Source organism: Mytilus galloprovincialis, chromosome 13, assembly GCF_965363235.1.
Source record: "Mytilus galloprovincialis chromosome 13, xbMytGall1.hap1.1, whole genome shotgun sequence".
Classification (NCBI taxonomy): domain Eukaryota; kingdom Metazoa; phylum Mollusca; class Bivalvia; order Mytilida; family Mytilidae; genus Mytilus; species Mytilus galloprovincialis.
This window is the reverse complement of record NC_134850.1, coordinates 46,576,602-46,600,058: the sequence shown is the minus strand read 5'-3', so window position 1 is coordinate 46,600,058 and position 23,457 is coordinate 46,576,602. Positions and strand designations below refer to the sequence as shown.

The 23,457-nt window shown below is 30.9% G+C and overlaps 1 protein-coding gene across 4 annotated transcripts in view; it reads left to right on the top strand.

The window, feature by feature from the left end:
* Positions 1-2,121: 2,121 nt before the first annotated feature.
* Positions 2,122-23,457, top strand: part of LOC143057099 (uncharacterized) — a 47,095-nt gene continuing 25,759 nt past the window's right edge. Inside the window, exons 1-10 of one of the 4 annotated variants that reach the window (XM_076230337.1) lie at positions 2,122-2,157; positions 2,707-2,988; positions 3,886-3,959; positions 5,203-5,310; positions 6,174-6,285; positions 9,064-9,169; positions 10,788-10,877; positions 12,327-12,575; positions 13,891-14,019; positions 15,036-15,251. In XM_076230337.1, the coding sequence (XP_076086452.1) occupies positions 10,856-10,877; positions 12,327-12,575; positions 13,891-14,019; positions 15,036-15,251 (616 nt within the window). In that variant the 5' untranslated portion in view covers positions 2,122-2,157; positions 2,707-2,988; positions 3,886-3,959; ... (2 more) ...; positions 9,064-9,169; positions 10,788-10,855. Of the gene's footprint in view, positions 2,158-2,706; positions 2,989-3,885; positions 3,960-5,202; positions 5,311-6,173; positions 6,286-9,063; positions 9,170-10,733; positions 10,878-12,326; positions 12,576-13,890; positions 14,020-15,035; positions 15,252-16,029; positions 16,150-17,506; positions 17,525-18,856; positions 18,890-19,218; positions 19,252-20,533; positions 20,692-21,058; positions 21,173-23,457 lie in introns of those variants that run through there. The other 3 variants (XM_076230335.1, XM_076230336.1, XM_076230333.1) reach the window with 3 other exon arrangements.

The following is a 23,457-nucleotide window of genomic DNA, read 5'->3' as shown; positions in this document are numbered from 1 at the left end:
AGTTATCTTTTTAATTTAAAGTAAGGACAACACGTCTTTCTCAAGTAGATCACTTGCCCCCTATTTCCTATTCACTTTAAGTATAAAGGCAACTTTAACATTTGGTCTATTAGTCACATAAAGTGATAAATAATAGCTCAAAACAATATAGCACATGCACTCGTGTTCATTCAACTTGATAGGTGTTTGGTTTTACATTATGCAATATACAATTATACCAATGCTAAAAGTAACAAGTTTTTCTCATGAATTTGATGTATATGTTAGTCTCTAGATTTCACTTTGTTTTTGTATTGGTGTATCCTCGTTAGCTATGATATTTTTAACAGTATAATAACATTACGCGTTATACAGAAATAAAACATAATAAGGGGGAGGGGGTATACATCTATATATCCAAAGGTCATTAAGAGTATTAAGTATTAAATGGCAAAATCTAAACCTTAAATACAATTAACAAATGGAAAACAGCGATAATCCTAACTCGATAAAGGCATTTTCTTATGAAAAAAATGTGAATTAAACCGGATCTCACATGTATGGCAGTTGCATTGAATTCCATTATCTTGACAAAAAGGTATGAGTAAAACGAACACACATGATAGATAAAAAAGTTAAAAAAAATTGGTACAGCAGTCAATATTGTCATATGATTTTAATCAGTATGAATCATATACCTGATTTAAACAATGAAACACAAAATGACATATCAATAGACGAGCTATTGAAACATTCTTGCAATATCCTCAATTCCTAAATAAACTAAACATCCATCGGTAGTGGTAGTAAATAAAACACTTCAAATATCGTGCGTCCCTAACAAATTTCTGCATTCGTCCGGGATGCTCCAATTAAAATACTTTAATATCAGATATTTATAAATACGACAAAACGATAAGAGCATTTTGAACGTAATAGACCTCCAAATCATCCAAGGCCAAATTAAATATCGTAAAATAATACGGTCATCAAGACGGAGCCTTGGCTCACACCGAACAGAAAGAGCACTACGATGACTAGTGTACCATCATTCAAACGTGACAACCAACGGTGTAATATATATATAAAATACATGAAACGAAAGACACGTATGAACAACATCAACAAACAATAACTACTGAACATCAGATTTCTGACATAGGACAGGTGCAAATAAATGCAGCAGGTTTAAAAGTTTTTATAGGTACTAATCTTCCAACAAATCTAAATCAGTAGTGTAACATAGAAAGACACATATCAATTGAAATGGCTTAACTCAATTAAAAGATATAAAAACAAGTGAACATACACTGAACGAATAAATTTGATCTATGCCACAATGTTTAGGAAGCTGGCTTGTCATGTTTTGGATTTTTTGTCAGATTTTCAGAATCCTCTGGTTTTATCCATTTGAATGCCTTGAAAAAATTTGCCCGGTGACCCCCATTTTTCTTTTTGAAATTCTTTTACATGTATAATGATAAGCCATCTGTAAAAGTCTTATAAAATTTTAATTACTTTTTAACAGTTTTTGAGAACTTTAACTTGTCAATGATAAAGCTATGAAAAGTCAAGAGAGAATATTTTCCCGCCAAAATTTCAATGGTTCATATCTCGAAAACAAGCACGGTGACCTATATATTTTTTTTGCTCTTTGGATTCCTTTATTAATTCCTTATCAATATAAACTAGTGTTTTGAAAAGTTAATTACTTTGAAACTGAGAAGCGAACGCCCTTATAAGAAAATCAATACATAAGGGGTAGATGATATAAACAATTTAAGAAAAACATCCATAACCTTGACCACAATGCCGTCAAATAACATAATGTACTCAGGTAATTGAAAATAATGTTGTTGTAAGGTATACAGTTTAAATGGAGAACAAAAATAGTTTTTAAATCTAATTATTAACTACAATTATAGAAAGTGGGAAAAACCCTCAAACAAAAACCAGTTAACCTTGAACAAGGCTAAAACATTACATCACTTTTGATATTTGAATAAAAACACTATTTGGAACATTGTATAGATGAATGTCGGACTATTCCCCCTTACAATGCAACACACGTGGTCATGCATCGTAATAGTGTTATTAAATATATTCTGTGCCATGTGTTTATGTCATTCTTATCTATCTAATTCAGTCCAAAGTGTGATCTGCAAGGCCAAGAAAATGGTAAGATCACGCTTAAATAATTTTTCAAAATAATATAAATGCTTATTTATGAATTGAGTTAGCAGTAGTATACCGCTGTTCGAAATTCATCAATCGATTGAGAAAAAAATATTTCAATTTGCAATTCTAACAAGCCCACATATCTTCAAAGGATCTCTAGAAAAACTTTAACTTTATTTTAGTAAACAGAATTTGTGACTCTATAACCTTATACTATACTCTAGAATAAAGATAACGAAGGAAACTCACCATCAAAGACCAAATGACGCAGAATATAAGAACATATAAGGCGCATTCGCAAGCAATTTATAGTAACAGGATGTTTATCGCCGTCATGTGGTTGATTGATTGATAAATATATAATAGAAGGGGGTATTTGCTTCAATTGAAATTTCTTTAATTAATTGATGCCTTATTGATAAAGTTGATATTCGTCCACAATTAAATATAAAACATGACATTTATCTATATAACTAGATTATTAGTTAATGTTTTACCTTAAAATCTACCTGCACTATATATCTTACGTCGTTTATCATTGATATTTAGGAAAGGCTCTCTTATCACTGGCTTGCACAGGGAGTTATGGCTGCAGTTTGTATCGTTCAATTAACTGTGTCAGAAGTTCACTCTAAGACAACATGTGATTTCTATCCAATACATGGAGTAATACAGAACTGGTATTACGAAAGCTATTTCAATCAACCTCCAAATAATGGCCATGGAACCAATATATTTGGTAAAAGATCATTTATTTATGTACGCAACTGCCAATATACAGGAAGTTACAAAAACTATGGCGGTAAACATTTGATTCTGGTTTTCTGTCCAGTAAGTAAATTTCTTAGTTTTCTGTGTGATATACTTTTCACAACGAGCAACACAATTTTGTGTTTACAAATATCTAGTAATCACTAATAAGTATACCCCCATTGAGTAACATTTTTCCATTTTGTACGTAAATCCGCGTAACAACTCATCTTAGTTTTAAAATAAGAAGAACCTCAATGTTCAAATATATAAATTATACTCCCTATTTCCTCCTCCATAGATTTTCAATTAATTTCATATATGCATATCGAATGGTAGTAATTGAACATAAACGGTACCGAGTGTACTATACCAGATGTACAGTTTGCAAATACTTGTCAACTAACCCACAGAGGCCAACGGACGCTGATTTAAACAATTATATGCAACAGTAAGACCTTCACCAATGGGGAAAACCCATACCGTATATATAGTTATTAACGGCTCTGGCGGTACAAACTATCAAACTATTCGAAATGAAAATCATAGTCCATAATTATGTCTTTACAATTAACGGAAAACAGATATAAGATTAGATAAGATAAGATAAGATTTATTTCATCAAAGTATCACCATCCATTACAGTATCTATATATATACACACACACACATAAAGTCATAAGAACCTAACATTTAGTAAAAGGAAAGAGAGTGAACAATTACAATCATTAAATAGAATGTAACAAATAATCCCTTCTCTCTCTGTATTTGTTTGCCTTTTTTATTTTTATATATCTGCATAAGTTAAAAACAAGTTTCAAACGTATCAGATTAAGTAAAGAAAAGTGTTTCAAAAGTCTAAGACGTCTTTTACGGAAATAAACATAGGCTACCAGTGGTTTACTACGACAGAATAATATGTGTTTATAAGGTTTCAGATCACAGCTCAACTGAATTGGAATCTTCATTTGTTTATAGGTTTTTCAAATTCAAGGTCGAATATGGGTAGATATTACCAGCGGACATTGTGCACCACAAGATTGTTGTCGTAAGTAGGATCTGAACACGTGATATTTTAAAAATGTTCAGCTCTGGTTGAAACCCATATCGCATAATCAGCTAAGACACTGAAATCACAAATGTAAAACAAATCAAATGAGAAAACTAACGGTCTTATTCATGTACAAAATAATGAATGAAATCAAATTTGATTTACAGTAACAAACGATAACCATGGAATAACAGGCTTCTGATTTCGACATGCACATACAGAATGTAGTGGGATTAAAGTAGTTGAAGGTGCACCAAACCTGGGACAGTGGTGTTATCGTACATCATTCGAACAAGCTATGAATATAAGTTGAATTATTTGCATAAAAAAACAAATTGTTTAGAACAAATGAAGCTGCAAGTAGCCGCCATCAGGAAATCGTAGAATCAGATGATCTTATTTGTACAAATTTGTATTCATATAATCTATGATATACACAAATATCGTCCCTGCGTACTATATGATTAAATCAAAATTTAAATTTGATTAAGTGTAAAAGATCGGGTCACATAAAACATATGTGTAAGAATATTTTCGTTAATCATATACGAATAAGGAAAACTATATATTTTGAATGTTTCTGTATTGGAATACTGTCTGGTACACAATATGTGATATCTAGAAACATAGCAACACAAAGAAAAGTCTTTTAACTTTGGAAGTTATACAAATCCAATTACTGCCGCATAAAATTTTTGAAAGGTTTTCATACTTTTTAAAACATCATTTTTTTTTTCGTTGGCTTTATGTGTCAATGGATGTGGGATGCAACATAAACTTTCTTGCATCCCGACATTTAACACTGGATTTATTTTAATAATTGTATGACAACCTATATCTTGATATACCAATATTTGTGTTCACCATTTTAAACATTGGAATAATATATTTATTTTCTTTTACCATGTTTACAGTTGTGAATCGTAAGTAGATATTTGTATAAATGTAATATATAAACAAACATATTCTAAAAACATATATAATGTTTCAACATTAACACAAATTCTTAAATCAAAGATGCATGAACTTTTTTTTTTTTTTAAATAAATAATATTATCGTGAAATGAAAAAAATTCACATTATATGTATAAGTTATATAAATACTTAGTGTATATAACATTGGTTTAAAATTATGAAAAAGCTGAAAATGACATTCTATTTATTTTAACTTAGTTTATGTTATAGAATAAAACAATAATGAAAAGTATGAGTATTATTTATTTTTCAATTTTTCTTTGTAACAGACTGCACAAGCAATCCTTGCAAGCAAGGATTGTGTTCAAATAATGCTAATGGCTATACGTGTACATGTGATGCAGGATATACTGGAATTAATTGTGATATACATCTATGTAAGTAACAGTTAGACCCGATAACAAAAAAGTAGTGAGCATACGATTTTGTCAGATATAAACGAATAAAAGTTTCTGTTAAAATGACCTTCTGTCAGTGTTGGTAGGAGACATCTCAGAATATGTTCAGAACTCATACATCGTGCGTAGAAAATATAACTGTTTTATATGTATTGCTGAGCGTTCTTTTGTAGTACTTGGTATTCGAATAGTCATGTGTGCATATATAAAGAATAAAATTTTACTCTTAAAAAGACAAGAATCTGTCAAACATATATTTCGGAAAATTATTTTATATGGCGAGTGAAATTATATGGGGGTGTACAATGCCTAGTAACATGTTTGTGACATTTACCAAGTTTATTTATATTAGTGTTAAGAAACTTCCTCATATTGTTGTCTTGAGTGTACACACAATTCATTGTCACCATATTATGCTTATACTGTTTATATCTCTCAACTTGTTCGATTCGCTCGTGCATGTAACAAAATAAATGAACAACAATGCATTTTATACGTTCGAGTATTTTACATCCAATCTTTTATGGTAATATTCTTTACAAAACACCAAAATGTCGGCATTCACCTCATTAGCTAAGCAAACTTTTAACAAACTTATCCAGAAGGGACTTATAGTTACTAGACTGGTGTTATGTCATTTCAGAAGGCAAATTGTGGTATCAATATTGATGCACTCATTGAGTCCTTGCATCGGAAATAGGAAACACATTTATTATAAAACCAGTTGTTGGTATGATACGGGTCATGTTCTTCTCATATATTTTTCGATGATATGATACTAAACCGGTATCAGAAAGGAAAAGTATGAGTATTATTTATTTTTCAATTTTTCTTTTTAACAGACTGCACAAGCAATCCTTGCATGAAAGGATTATGTTTAAATAATGCTAATGGCTATACGTGTAAATGTGATACAGGATATACTGGAATTAATTGTGATATACATCTATGTAAGTAACAGTTAGACCCGATAAAAAAAATGAAGTGAGCATACGATTTTGTCAGATATAAACGAATAAAAGTTTCTGTTAAAATGACATTCTGTCAGTGTTGGTAGGAGACATCTCAGAATATGTTCAGAACTCTTACATCGTGCGTAGAAAATATAACTGTTTTATATGTATTGCTGAGCGTTCTTTTGTGGTACTTTGTATTCGAATAGTCATGTGTGCATATATAAAGAATAAAATTTTACTCTTAAAAGACCAGAATCTGTCAAATATATATTTCGGGAAAGTATTTTATATGGCGAGTGAAATTCTATGGCGGTGTACAATGCCTAGTAACATTTTTGTCACATTTACCAAGTTTATTTATATTAGTATAAGAAACTCCATCATATTGTTGTCTTGTGTGTATTCCTTGTCAACATCTTATGCTTATACTGTTTATATCTATCAACTTGTTGATTCGCTCGTGCATGTAACAATATAAATGAACAACAATGCATTTTATACGTTCAAATATTTCACATCCAATCTTTTATGGTAATATTCTTTACAAAACACCAAAATGTCGGCATTTACCTCATTAGCTAACCAAACTTATCCAGAAGGGACTTATAGTTACGAGACTGGTGTGATGTCATTCAAGAAGTCATATTGTGGTATCAATATTGATGCACTCATTGAGTCCATGCATCGGAAATGAGAAACACATTTATTATAAAATCAGTTGTTGGTATGATACGGGTCATGTTCTTCTCATATATTTTATGATGATATAATACTAAAACCGTATCAGAAAGGATCGTACTTGATTTTCATATGATGAAAACATAATCTTTCAATCAGTTTAATTGAGGTCTAGAGCTGGCATGTCAGTAACTGCTGGCAGTCCTTTATCAATGTATGTCGATTGTCATTTTGCTTAGTTTCGTCTGTTAATATTTTGACATCGGACTCGGAGTTCTTTTATGCTGTGTTTAACTGTGCGTATAGCTGGGTTATTTCTACATTGGCTAGAAGTATTAGAAGAGGATGGAGATCTCACCAAACATGTTTAACCCCCACCGCATTTTGCGTCTGTCCCAGGCAGTAGCTTCATGTCTTTGTTAGTTTTGAATGATTTTTAATTTTAGTTCATTGTTGAGTATGCACTTAACTAGTACACATTTTTAGGGGCTAGCTGAACCACGCCATTAGGTCAATTTTTCTTGTCGTGTTGACGACTCATTTATGAACCTCGGTTGTTTTTCCTCTTTGGTCAGGTTGTTGTCTCTTTGACACATTCCGAATTTCCGTTCTTAATTTCATATTGTTAATTCCCCGTAAAAACAATGTGCAAAATATTTCGCCTAATCTAAATCATCGCAATCTCAGAGATACGGAATCAGGGTTAGATATAATCTGTTTGAGGTGAATCATGCGTCATGTTGCAATAGTTGTATATCTTGAAACATGTTGTCAGTTGCATTTGAATTAAAAGAATAGCTAGTATATTTCATATCAAAATGGTTATTTGTGTTATCGATATCGTGTCGGTTAACCATTACAATTCAACTTGGCATAAAGCTCATACTTTTCTGAAATTGACTTTTTTTTACTTAAATAGGGCCGTTAGTTTTCTCGTTTGAATTGTTTTACATTGTCTTATCGGGGCCTTTAATAGATGGCTATGCGGTATGGGCTTTGCTCATTGTTGAAGGCCGTACGGTGACCTATAGTTGTTAATGTCTGTGTCATTTTGATCTTTTGTGGATAGTTGTCTCATTGGCAATCATACCACATCTTCTTTTGTATATTATAAATTGCCTTAATATTTGTAATATACTTTTAAAAGATGCAATTTACTTTTTTTCAGTAAAAGACCGTAAGTAAACAATTGTAAACCAATTTTCTTCTAAATTAATTGTAAAAGCGTGTCTTTGTTTGTAATATTTTCATAACAACGTAAATGTTGTGACGCTAAGATTGAAACTAACATCGGAATTTGGGCATCTGTTCATGAATGATTCTATGTTTATGAATATATTTGAAACTTAGAGATGATGATTAAAAAGTATGAATCATAATGTTGCATTTTGTGTTTATAGTTACACTTATTAATAGAATTAAGTACCAGTTCACATATATATATATATATATATATATATATATAATTCATACAAATGTGAAAGTTTTTAACTTATGCCTACTTTACTAGTTGTTTGTTTTATAGAAATGCAAAGAAGACAAAAAAATGAAACGGGCCTCTGAGGCAAAGACTTAATTAAAATCCTGGTTTATATGTTGTGTTTATTTTCATGTGTTGGTAAAACTATTTAATTTTAAATCAAGAACAATGTATGACCATAATTGTTTCGATTTAAGAGTTTGAACATCGGTACTATAAAGTCGACTGAATATAACCAAATCAAGGAACAGCAAAAGAGTTTGAACATCGGTACTATAAAATCCACTGAATATAACCAAAGTCAAGGAACAGCAAAAGAGTTTGAACATCGGTACTATAAAGTCGACTTAATATAACCAAAGTCAAGGAACAGCAAAAGAGTTTGAACATCGGTATTATATAAAGTCCGCTGAATATAACCAAAGTCAAGGAACAGCAAATGGGCTATGTCACATATTTTAGTAGGATTTAGCATACAACTTTGGCTCGTTAAACTATAACTCAAAATTGATAAAAAAAAAAAAAAAGATATGCATTTATAACTCGAACTTAGGTAAGGAGTGTAGCATGTATGCATAATAATAATATCTTTTCCTGTACCATTATTTGTGTTCCTAGGTTGTGCAAATAATCCATGCGTATATGGTACATGTTCGAATGGTCTTACACAATTTTCTTGTGTATGCAACACTGGTTATATAGGAACAACCTGCTCTCAATGTAAGTCGAAAATAATTAATGGTATAACTATTTAAATAACATGAATGTGCATAACCTTTGGTCAGTAACCATGTAACGGAGAGATATAACATTAGAATATGTTTTCCAAAATAGTTGTCATCTTTTAAATCCGCTAAACATCTATCTGAATGAGAAAGTATGTCGATTCGCGTTAAAATTTTAGAATTTAAATGAGGTTTTCCCTGAACAGTATGCATTATATTAGTTCGCTGTGATTAACTTGAATAATAAAATAACGTAAATACCGCTTACAATTAAAAGGGGATATTCCTTAATCAAATGACAAAACCAAAAACTCAAAGACTACGTACGAATGGACAACAATTGTCATATTTCTGACTTGGTACTGGTATTTTCTTATGTAGAATATTGTTGATTAAACCTGTCACTTGTTATGCGTGCATTTGTAAAATGATTTTTAAGGGCAAGTGATAGTTAAATTAAATTAAAACAAATGTTGTATACACTGCATTCAGATATTTGCGCAATGTTTAATTAATCAAGTTTTTCCTATAATACCAAGTTTTTGTCATATATTTGATAAATTGAAATTATTTTTTTTTAGTGGTAGACAGTAAGTATAGCTTTCTACTCTGCATTATGTAAGTAAGATTGTTTCGTTTTTAATTTTTTTTGAGAAAACAATTTCAGTATTAACTTAATTTAACTATCTGTTTATCACTTGTTTATAATATAGGTCGCCGACTGTACCGATTCGATACATCCCTGACTTTCAAATATTCGACTTTGGGAATTCCTGATGAAGTTTAATCTAGAAAAGCTTTTTACACACATATGTTTGTCAAAGGAGACCCTTTTTGCATGTATCATTTTTACTTGTTGAAGATAATTATACGACATAGATAATCATATTACACTTGTTTTTTTTTTTAGAATTGATCGTCGATTTATGTGAAAGTTTGTTTACTAAGATATATTCATATTGATAATTATTCTAAATTTTAGTGCTATTTTTTAAAAGAGATCGAACAATTATGCTCATTTGAAACCTTTTCTTTATAAACTATAATTTTAAGGAGATAAGTTGTTTGTTTTAACAAAAATGATCATTCTAAATCAAGAACAATTTACATCCAAATTGTATACGGATTGAATTGAATTTTCTAAGTCTTAATGTATTTAAAAGATTGGACATCGGTTAACTAGTGTATACTTGATGTGATAGACTTCTGTCGAGCTTTGTCTTTCATAAGAAAAGTTTTCCAAGTATGCACCCCTGTATGACGTCATTTACCAGATAAAACGAGTCGTTTGTATCCCTGCTCTACTAAGGTTCAGCAAGCGTCTTCGTAATTGTCATTGTGTGGAATTAACAAGAAATAATGTTTATTCGACTACTTAATCACAGTTCCGTAATGAAAGCAGTGGTGATAATCAGTGATAATAATTAAATTTGTCGAATAATTCGTGCAATGTATCATTTTAATAATTCAACCTATCGCTCAACATTTAAAGGAAATGTTGATGCCAGAAAACGCAAGAATAATGTTTACTTAAACCATCGTTTGTATGACGGAAACGTAACGCATTCATGTATATGAATAATAACATATTTACGGTGTCTTCAATTTTGGTCCTAGGTTGTGCAAAGGACCCCTGCGTTCATGGTATTTGTTTGAATGGTAAATGTAATTGCTATATTGGCTATATGGGTACAACCTGCTCTCAACGTAAGTTGGAAATGATTTATGGTACCACTTTTCAATATTGATTCTGTACTAAAAGATTTTATAGCTATATATCCTTCGAATATGCTATATTTTTTTGTATTATCAATCAAATCCATTCTTTACCGACCTGTTATTGAAGAGATGATTTGGATGGCTTATGTCCAAATTTTAAAAGGATGTACTTAGGTGAGGTTAGGTAAAAATTAATAAATTAAGAATTTGAAATTGATACTATAAGCTGGTGGAGCATTTGTTAAGAATAAAAATAAGCTAAAAATATTGATAGGTCATGGACCTCCTTTTCGAGATATTTGAGATTTAAAATATGGCGGGAAAAGGCTGACTCGGACTTTTACCTGATATTTGCATTGGTATTATTTGGGTCTCAAAACAAAAGAAAAAAATACAGAATCTTCTAAAATTTTTGGTAAATGACCTTTCATGAGCTATTAAGACTTATATGAAAAAATAAATGGGTGTTATGGGGCAAAATATTTTACCTTGCATTATACGGAAAAAACCCAAGGAGTCCGAACATTTGACACGAATTCCAAAACCTCACCTAAGTACATCCTTAAAATAGGAACATTGAGCGTTCCTGAATTTTTTTCCAGCGAAGTGCGTCGAATGTGTGAATGTAAAGTGTTGTTTTCATTTGATTCTCTGAATTATTAAAATCTGATGCCTGCACAACGATGTAACTAATACATTGTAGAAAATAACTTGAGTATTCATTAACAAAACAATGACCACTTGCATGTACAAAATGAAAATCGACTTTCATCAAATAAAAAACAAGGGAACACGTTTCCAGAAGGGATTTAAAGCAGTAAGCCTAGGTTGAGAGAGTTCACACTTTAAATCAATAATGCGTATGATACATGTGTTATAATCATTGTCAACAATACATGGTAATAACTCATATGAAACGGTCGTTAGCATATCTGATTCCTTCGTACACGATTAAATGCATTTGCGTGGTTGAAGTATCAAATATTTTAATGACTTATATCCTTTGCACTTAATCTAATTGCAATATATTTTGTTTGATGATTCACTTACTATCATTTAGATAATTGAATAAAAAAACCTATAGGTAGTTATATCTTGAATTTATACTGCTTGACTAATATTAAAGCTGTGTGGAAGGAAAAGCGTTGTAAATATTCGTATTAAATGTACACATGTTATCGTAACTGTGTAAAAGGTAAAATCTAAAAAATAATGAACTCCGAGGAAAATTCAAAACGGACATTCTGAAATCAAATTGAAAAATCAACACCTCAACACATCAAACAAATGTAATATGCTTGATATTTTATTGAAATAATAAGCAAATGTAGTCAACTATTTAAAATAAAAATGCATTTAGGAATTATTTGATGCTGGTATTGTGCTATGTTTCCTAAATTGTATATATATATGTATATATATATATCTTTTTTCAAGTTATACATACTACAACAGAACGAAGTACACAGTCAATACTAACTTCAACACACAAAAGTACACTGACTTTACTAACTACACCATTAAGAAGTACACTAGCTTTACTAACTACACCTGGAAGAAGTACACATGTAGAACTCACTGCAGCAGCAAAACTTTGTATGGATGATCAATTTTTCAACTGTCAGAATCCAGTCATGTGTGAATCGGAATTCAGAAACAATTGTCCATTGAGTTGTGGAATCTGTGGTATGAATTAATTCGATATTTTAGATAAAAAAAAATAAGTGAGAATAGCAACTGTGAAAGTTTCAAAAATAGTAGATGTTATTCAATATTTGAAAGGTTTTTGAGATATAACCGTAAAAAGGCAATATTATTAGTTTACACATACCTCAATAATCAATGCATATCGAATAAACTTGTACAAAACCTACACGCTGAACTAGTGCGACTTTTTTCATTTCTTCAGAAAGAGTTGTAAAACAGTCTCCTTAATAAGCTTTACTTGTGATCCTGTTTGGTTTTATCATTTCATCCATACTTCTATTAGGCTGTTTGAGTTTGAAATATGTTTGGTTAGTACTCACGTCAGAGACATCAATTGTTAAAATGGGTACCTGGTACAAGTAAAACTGGTAGTGTTCTGTAATCACATATAAAATGTTTGTTTACATTTACAGACCACCTTTCGTTTAGTTTATGAATTGGTAGACGCTAATAGATATTGTAATTTGCTCTTTTCCTCAAATGTTAGAATTATTGCTAATTATCTGAAACTAGAAGTGTTGATGACGTTCTAGATTTGACAGATTTGAACCCTTTATATAAAGCAAAAAGAATACGATATTTATTTTGAAAAAAACTACTTCACTAATCTGAGACAGATGATCGAAAACACAAAGACGCTACAAAAATGTACAAATCAATGGTTAAACCAACGATCTCGTAATGTTAATGCTCGTCAAAAATTGAGACTAAACCTGGTGATCTTGAGTGAGAATTTCCACTCACATATTTGTGCCCTTTGTATTATTTACTGAAGATAAAACAATACAATGATAAGTAACAGGACTGTAAAACTACGAGTTGAACATGCAACAAAAGCATAAACAACGATGCAGCTGTTGACTTCTATGGCGTCCATTTTGAAGAATTCAATAAAATCACGAAAGTCGAGAGAAAATACAAACAAAACATCAAGTAAATAAAATCAAAATTTCAAATATCAAAACATTTCGACTAACAAGTTTTACAGTTATGTTAACTGCTCTTTGGTCGGGTTGTTGTCATTTTGACACATTCCACATTTACATTCTCAATTGTATCAATCTCATAATAAAGAAAAAGACAAACTCGCAATTACGATAATACGTAAAAACAACACAATCCTATGTATTGTACACAAAAAGTGATGTAAAATACAATGAGTACATAATATTAAACTACGTATGAATAGTACTACCAATTTTAATTTACAATATCGAGCGTGTTGCAGTAGTGCAGTAATTCTGATAATTTTACTAACAAATAAACACTGATAATATCATACTGTTTATTTAAGTCCCAGAGCCAACAACGACCAAGAAGCCTTGCATCGATAACATATTATTGAATTGCCAAGACCACAGTATTTGTTTATCAAAGTTAAGCCACCATTGTCCTGCCACCTGTGACATGTGTGTTGTTTCTGGTATGTATTTAACACCACGAGCTAGTAATGCATTTATTAAGCTGAAACATTCGGAACATGTTTATAAAGTGATTATTAAATTGTAAATGATTTGATCTACATTTCTGTTTTGTCGAAACGGGTCGACCTAAATTACCTTCTGATTTCTCGAATAATTTTTATTTTTGTGACAAGACAAGACAAGACAAGAAAAAACAAGATTTGTTTTTATCTAAGTCTCATCTCGACATTTTGTAAAACATACAAATCGTTTCTAAAACAATATCATAAAACAAACAAGAGCCACTCTTAAAAAAGAGAGTTATGAGAGACTATGTAAAAAGTATATATACATCAAGAAAAAAGGAAGTAAATATAATCCAAATTTCAGATATCAAAACATTTCGACTAATAAGTTTTACAGTTATGATAACTGCTCTCTGGTCGGGTTATAACAGTTGTCATTTTGACATATTCCCCATTTCCATTCTCAATTGTATCAATTTTAAAATAAAGAAAAAGACAAACACGCAATTACGATAATACGTTATAATACAATAATACATTAATTTTATTACTACCACTGGGTCGATGCCTCTGCTGGTGGACTATTAGTCCCCGAGGGTATCACCAGCCAAGTAGCCAGAACTTCGGTACTGGCATGAAAATACGGATTTTTTGTGTTATTAAAATTCTGTTACAAAATGATAGACATTATTATAAATTAAGGAATGTATCTCCCTCATGCAAAGCTCTGATTCCTTCCACGGATTTGGCTATACTTTTAGGACCTTTTGGATTATAGCTCTTTATCTTTTATATAAGCTTTGGATTTCAAATATTTTGGCCACGAGCATCACTGAAGATACATGTATTATCGAAATGCGTATCTGGTGCAAGAAAATTGGTACAGTTAATTTTATTTATACCACTGGGTCGATACCTCTGCTGTTGGACTATTAGTCTCCGAGTGTATCACCAGTCCAGTAGCCAGTACTTTGGTACTGGCATGAAAATATGCATTGATTGTTTTCAAGCTATACAGACCACCACAAAAAGAAGTACAAAGGCTTTACTAACTACAACACACAGAAGTACACTAGCTTTACTAACTACAACACATAGAAGTACACAAATGATACCCACTGCAGCAGCAAAACTTTGTATGGATGATCAATTTTTCAACTGTCAGAATCCAGGCATATGTAAATCGGAATTCAGAAACAATTGTCCATTGAGTTGTAGAATCTGTGGTATGATTCATTTTATTTTCAATAAATTTATCTAGTTTCGTTTCATGTGAATAAATTGTACTACAAATAATCTCGTGAAGTAGATAATCGACGACCTTCATTGATTTGCATATTTCGAAAATCACCTGCTTTAAGAATATTTTGTAAACGTTATAATAAATAATGACTTTATCGTGTATGTATCCATACTTTGAGATATGATTGATAAAAATCATTAGTCCGTTGCTGTGTGTGTTACATTTTAATGTTGTGTCGTTCTTCTCCTCTAATATTTAATGCGTTTCCCTCAGTTTTAGTTAGTTAACACGATTTTGTTTTTTGTCAATAGATTTATGAGTTTTGAACAGCGGTATACTACTGTTGCCTTTATTAATATATATAATTGCAATACCTTTAAGAGTTAAAACTTGCTATAATTGACATTTTTTCTGTAATAAAATAAAATAAGAAAAACAAAAAATGATACAGAGACTCAGATCCATACGACGTAAAAATGAAAGAGAGAATAACATGGAGTCCAACAAAAAAGACGAAACGATATTCACAAAGAAAAAAAAGAACTATACACAAACGCTACACTGAAAGGTAGCGATTGGTCAACAATCAATTTGAACTCGGACAAAATTATTCCTTGTAATTTTCAATATCGAGCATCCTACAGTGATGCAATTATCCTTAATGAAGATGTTTAAAAATAATTCTAACACACAGAGTCTACTTACATTTGAATATAATTGAAAGACAATGAGAATAGAATAATGTAATCTGTATATTTCAGTTCCAGATCCAGCTAAAACCAAGACATCTTGCGTTGATAACATATTCCTTAATTGTCAAGACCACAGTATATGCTTATTAAAGTTAAGCTATTATTGTCCTGTCGCCTGTGGCCATTGTGGTAATTATATTTATTTTCAAATATAAGAATGTGTTTGAATTATAAGATAACCTGAAAACTCGCTCTTGTTTATAAAGTGGTTCACAAAATTAAGGAGATAATGTGATGTGTTTCGGTTTGCTCCATGTGTCACTAATATATATTGGCTTAGGCATAGTTTCCATGTTTCCTTGCAATGGTTAAAGGCAACGAAGAAGGAGCGATAATATGAGCGATAACTATGCCCTTGGAATGCAGAGAGAACATAAAAAATAAGTGAAAAAGGGGGTACCGGAAGATGACCGTCTAATGATATGTATACAATACATACCATGCGAATCTATATAAGGTCAAATGCCTAAAGCGGGCCTATGTAAAATATGTCAAGTTATAAACTAGACTACAATTGCGGTATCGAAAGATTTTAGACTAAACAGACTTTTTTGCAAGTGTTGAGACACAGATATATCGTTTAGTACAACCAAATCGTGAAAGTGACCGTGAAATGTGTGAGGTGTTATTTCCGTTTTTTGCCGAATAATTCTGAAGGAACAGTTTGTTTAGGAGGGTTTCATTGATAATATAAACATGAATAGAAAATAATTTCTACATTTACATTCATTTCAGTCATAAAAAATATCAATACCACACCAGAAATAAAATTTAGTAAAAGATAAACAACTAACCCCATGCAATTGAATTCGTTTTGCAGTGTCCAAAAAGAGTATGTTCTCATTTGTCTATGTTGTTTATAAATATAGTAGATGTATATATAAAAAGCTATGGATATCCGATGTCTACATTTTGAACATGTGATTCTTTTTATATCAATAAAGACCCATCAGAGTTTGGCTCATGAAAGAAGTAGATATTGTAAAGATTGTGACATAGTTATACAAATTAGATAAATAATCGACACACGATGCGCAAAGCACATGAACATGAACAAGATATCCTACAAATTAATATATAAAACTGGTCCAGAGTGAAGAGTTGAGAAGTACGAATTCCGAATTTTAAATGAATGTTCTAAATCTTAGTGTATTTCTGATATATGATTGTACAGACTCAAAACATTAATATCAATAAGGTTTAAATCAGCATTTGAATAATTGCACCATATGTCTCAACTGTTTATCAATGACAATCAAAGATTTCTATCACTACAACTCTGCTCCGTGTTGAAGACCGTACTTTTGCCTTTTGGGTTGATTCTGAGAAAGAACGACCTATGGTTCTGAAAGAAAATATCTCCATATAGGTATATAATTGATATCGAATAACAATAAGACAGCATATCAGATGTGTTTTTTTAAAGGGATATTTACTAGTGTATAATTATAAAAAATAGTTACTGACCTTGATCTTGAATTTTCAGGGTCTACTACTTCTGATCGTAAGGTTAATTAATAGATAAATAAGAGTTTCACTCGAAATATAAGACAAAAAGTCGTTTATAATATTTCTATAACCTGTTTTAAATCAACTTTGAGTTTGATCTGGCTTTGTAAGTGTTTTTATTCGAGCACAACTGATTAGCTGAAATGTGCGTCAGGCGTGATAAATATGTAGTCAGGTATTTTTGAGGAGATTTATAGTCACTTAAAAATTTCTGCAGCTATTGACGCATTACATAAAGTTTAAGTTCTCAACTTTTTTCTTGATTTATTTTTCTTATAAACATCTTCGAACCAACTTATAATAGTTATAATCCAGTCATCTATATGAAATTGTGACATCACCGACTGCAAGTCATTTCAAAATTGGTTTTGCCATGAATTATCAGATAATGTAATTAGAAGTGTAGACACTGCGTTCCGTCTCAGGGCAACACACCTACTTAGAAAGGTTACTATTGATTGATGCTAAATATTTTGTGGGATGTCGTTTGTCCTTATTCTGTTTTCTTTATAAGTCACTGTAAACCCTGTTTTGTCGGAATTGTGTTTTGTGATTGCTTCTTTTCAAAAATTTCAAACAAATTCTAAAACATATTATCAAATTGAAAATTATACAAAATATTTGAATGAATTTTCTACTTGATTCTGACATATAAACTGAACTGTTAAGACAACATAAACATTTAAACGATTTGATAAGAAAACAAAGTTTAGATATTAATGTCGATATCTTACAATTATTCATTCTCAGTTTCAATTGTAAATTATTATTAGAGACGCCATCATGATTTATTTTCTGATATACATCTTCGAACCAACTTCAAAATTGGTTTTGCCATGAATCATCAGATATGTAATTAGAAGTGTAGCAACTGTGTACCGTCTCAGGGCAACACACCTACTTAGAAAGGGTTACTATTGATTGATGCGAAATATTTTGTGGGATGTCGTTTGTCCTTATCAAATTTTCTTTATAAGTCATCGTAAACCCTGTTTTGTCGGACTTGTGTTTTGTGATTGCTTCTTTTCAAATATTTTCAACAAATTCTAAAACATATCATCGAATTGAAAATTATTTGAATGAATTTCTTACTTGATTCTGGCATATAAACTGAGCTGTTAAGACAATAAAAACATGTAAACGATTTGATAAGAAAACAAAGTTTAGATATTAATATCGATATCTTACAATTATTCATTCTCAGTTTCAATTGTAAATTATTACCCCTTTTGTATTGTCTATATAGCTACAAGTATAGTTTTAGAAATTTAAACTGCCATAAGAATAACACCAATGTCTCTTATAATAATTTTCTTTATTTGTTTAGCAACAACACAAAACAGTGACCACGGTGTTTCGCGTAAGTTATGTTAGTTAAATAAGTATAAAAAGACGTTGCATTGGGAAAATATATAACACTGTTCTTTTATTTAATTTTGATTAATTAAATTTTGTTTACTCTTTCTTTCTTTCACCAGTAACAATCAAATGAAGATTAAAAATATATTTAAGGTATTGAAAGGAAATGGGGAATGTGTCAAAGAGACAACGACCAGATCAAAGAGCAGACAACAGTCAATAATACTTATCTAATGTTCAAAAAGTTTGATCTATAATAATGAACCTGCATTGGCAATTCAAACTTTCAGTCCTATAAATTACTTTATTTGTGTACCTATATTTGATTAGGAACTACACAGGGCACAGAAAGAGTAGTAGTTCGTAAGTACTTAGTAATTAACAAATATTTCGTCAGTTACACAAATTTTCTGTCACAAAATTAAAAACGTGAATCCTTTGTTGTTTTTGGTTTGGGTTTTCAGCAAAAAGCAAATAGATATATTTCAATATTTACAAATAAGGCTAACTTGAACACATGTCAAAAAGGAGATAATTTAAAGGTAGCATAGAATACCATGGCTATGAACTGTAGATAACATCATGTTTAATAATTTATTGCGTCTGAAGCGCTTTTCTGGATTTACCTTCATCAGAGCGCTCAAAGCCAAACATTTGAAATCCGAAGATGTATAAGTACCGACAATCGTTGAAGAGCTATATGTTAAAAAATACCTAAAATAAATAGCCAAATTCATCTAAAGCCAACTTTGCCTGAGGGAGTTGAAACCTTAGTTTCATAATAATTTCTAAATTTATAAACGGACAATTTTATAATCATGAACCTGCATTGGCAATTCAAACTTTCAGTCCTATAAATGACATTATTTTTGTACCTATATTTGATTAGGAACTACACAGGGCACAGACAGAGGAGTAGTTCGTAAGTAATTAGTAATTGGCAATTCAAACTTTCAGTACTATAAATGACTTTATTTTTGTACCTATATTTGATTAGGAACTACACAGGGCATAGAAAGAGGAGTAGTTCGTAAGTTTAAAGGTAGCAGAGAATACCATGGCTATGAACTGTAGATAACATCATGGCAATAAATCGATTAAATGGCAAGCATTAGTTCAAAAGATGTCCAAATTGTGTAACCCATTATCCCATTATCCTGTCCTCGGTGTTGACATCGTTTAACACCAAATTAAAACTTACTACAATCGACAATATGGGTATCACAGTTAGGGCATGATTTGCTTACCATACTGGAGCAGCTTAGATAACCCTGGTATTTAGTGGGATTCATTTTGATCAGTCTAAAGTATTTGTAAAGTCTTTTCGTCGTTATTCGATATTTTGTCTCTATCTGAGTCGTTAGCGTTGATTTCCCCTATGGGAATCTTCTGCCTTATATTGAAAGGTGGGTGTGTTCTGGATGTTTTTTCTCAAATGCATTTTGTTTAAAGAAAATATTCAATAGACTGTTACAATGTTTCCATTTACGAATTTGTTTGACAAAATTTTGGCCTTATCATACCTTTGCTACTTCTGTATATCTTTTTTTTAAATTACCGTAGAATAATATTTCAAAAATATAGATCAAAATAATGCTGATAGATTTTTGCCATGAATAATAGGTTATTAGCTTTTTTTTCATAGAGCATACTTGTAATAAACTTGGATTACTGCTGGATCTTGCTATGGGTCAATCCTTACATCAACAAAGCGCTAAAGGCTGTGGTGGGAATTCTCCAGATGCTGTAGTAATCAAGCACTGTCAAGCGCCTTCGTTCTCCCAATGGCGAAAAGGATTCGAGGTTCAGTACAATCGTGCTTACTATAATGAAATGATATGTTCAATTGATAGTGGTTCTATAAAGATTGTTGATTGATTGGTGTTTTACGCCACTTTCAACACCATTGTGCTAATTCGTGGAGGTCAGTTATATTATGATGGAGAAATCTGGTATGTCCAGAGAGAACTGCCGACCTGCGGTAGGATAACAGTTCTCTAAAGATACAAACTAAAACACAAAAAATATCTTAAGTTTTTACTTACTTTACTTTAAAAAAAACAATAATGAAATACTTAAAAAGTTAAATGCACGGATGTATTTATTTCATTTTTCTATAATTGGACTTGTTGACATAATTGTCTTATTGTTGTTGATTTTATAACATTAGGTTATCAGTAACTGTAGTCACATTAACCATTATACACCTGTAGCTGAATGGAGCAGTCAAGGATTTACTGATAACATTGGAGTGATTACGTTTTGTCACAGTGGTGTAATAGAGGTTTGTTTGCAGTAAATACTAATTTGCATATTTATGTTTATGTCGGTTTGAAGATAAAGTTGTCAAAGTATATTGCTGAATGTTCTAGAGAATAATTTTTAATTATAGGTTTATTATTTGAAGCGACACATTACGATCTGACATTCCGTCGTCAACGATAAAGTTATGTTTTTGAAGAAAAGAAAGTTTGTTTTTTAGACATAACAAACTTTTCAAAGAGTTATTGAAAATGATGAGTTTCGTTTGATGGAATGAATGAATATGCAGATTTATCCTCGTTTACTTAAAAGTTCAAACAATTCATTTTTGAATTTATATTGAATCACAGAAAAATAAAATTTGAACCCCACTTCAAACGATATCTGTTTCGGTAATGGGTAATTCCAAAATTGCCTAAAGGCTTAAAATCATATCCAAAAAAAAATATAATAACTGATATTTTGTTTCATTTCTTATAATATTTAGAACAATTTGACATAAGTTCATGTTTTATTTTCATTATTTAGGAAATTAAAGCCTGTAATATATCAAGAACCGACTCTGTTAACATTTTGGATATAGTTTCTTAAACTGTTCGTAAAACTCGATCTCATGGACGTAGAAAAAATCGCAATCAAAGAAAATTTCGGACCAACCATACAAATATTTCGAACCTAATTTTTATTTCAAAAAACAACAGCAGACATTATCTGATAACCAAGCTCCGTTCTTTACCTATTTAAATAAATTAAATAAAATTTTAGAGGATTGCAACACAATTTCATATTACAGTTCTAAGTATAAAATCATTCAAATTATAATCAGTGCATATTGTTATTCTAAACTGTTTCCCAAAATTGATGGCCCTGAAGATCATAAAAAACATTTTATTAAAATAAAGTATGTCAATAAAGGTTTTGATTTTGTAAATATTGCCGGTATTTTAACGACCATTCTGTAAAGACCCAATTCCTGAATATTTTGCTTAAACTGAACTCCCTCTTATTTGTTATATTTACAAGAAATCTACCTGGAAATAAGTGTTTAATTATATCCAATTGTGTAAGAATGTAAATATCATTGAAAATATACCTTTGTCATGTAATTGCAGTAATTCCGAATACACGTATGGCCCCATTTCCCATGTTGTAACATGAGACCTTAATATCGTTCGCGACCGATAGTTAAAATCATTCCTCAGTAAAGGACCTAAATATCGTCCTCCGTCAATTATTAATTGGAATGAGTTTCGTAATATCATCCACCACTCCGTACCTACTGTTGGAAATGGGTAAAACGGGGAAAAGCTGACAAAAAATCTTTGGACTCTTTTTTAATTCCGTAATGAAGATAGTTGATATTCGAATACAACATTTTAAAGAACATTTTACTCTTAACAACAACCATAAAAACCCTATTTCGCGTATCAAACATAAACTAAAAGAACTAGCCAAGGAATTTGTTTTGCCCCGGCTGATAAAGCTGCTAATAATATCATTATTTTTTTACGTAAATTTTATATTGAGGTTCTGCAAAAAGAAATCACGAATTCACCAACATTCCAACTGACTTCATTTTCTGAAAACGACATCTGTGACAAACACAAACTTTTAGCTCCTTCTTTAAAAGCAGAACCAAATACAATGAAAGTCCCAACTATGTACTGACTTCCAAAGCTACACAAAAAACCTTAAAAATATAGATTTATTTCATCTTCAAGCCATTGTTACACTACTAAATTGTCTATTCTACTTACTAGTACACTCGGTACAATAAAAAAAAACATGATAATTAATTGTTCAAATAAGGCTTTTGAAAAAAGTGGAATTAAATACTTTTGGAGTGTCAAAAAGTCGTTGGAAGTACTTGATAAATTGCATTTATATATTGGTGATTTTGAATCTGTTCAAAGTTTTGATGTTTCTACCCTATACACCACGTTGCCTCATATTCTTATTAAGAAAAAATTCAAATCCCTTATTAACTGGGCATTTAAAAGTCAGAATGCGAGTACATATGTTCAAACTCTTTTAGGTCATTTTTTAGAAGCAATAAACAAAAGAACTACGTCAATTGGACATGCTTTGATGCTATATATGCGCTTGAATTTTTACTTGATAAGATCTTTGTTCGCTTTGAAGAATCCGTATATCGTGAAGTTATTGGAATTCCAATGGGGACTAACTGCGCACCACTGATTGCGGACCTGTTTTTGTTTTGTTATGAGTTACAATTCATGACTAAAATTAGCAAAGACCCATCAAAACAACAATTGATACAAAAATTTAACAATACTTTTAGATATT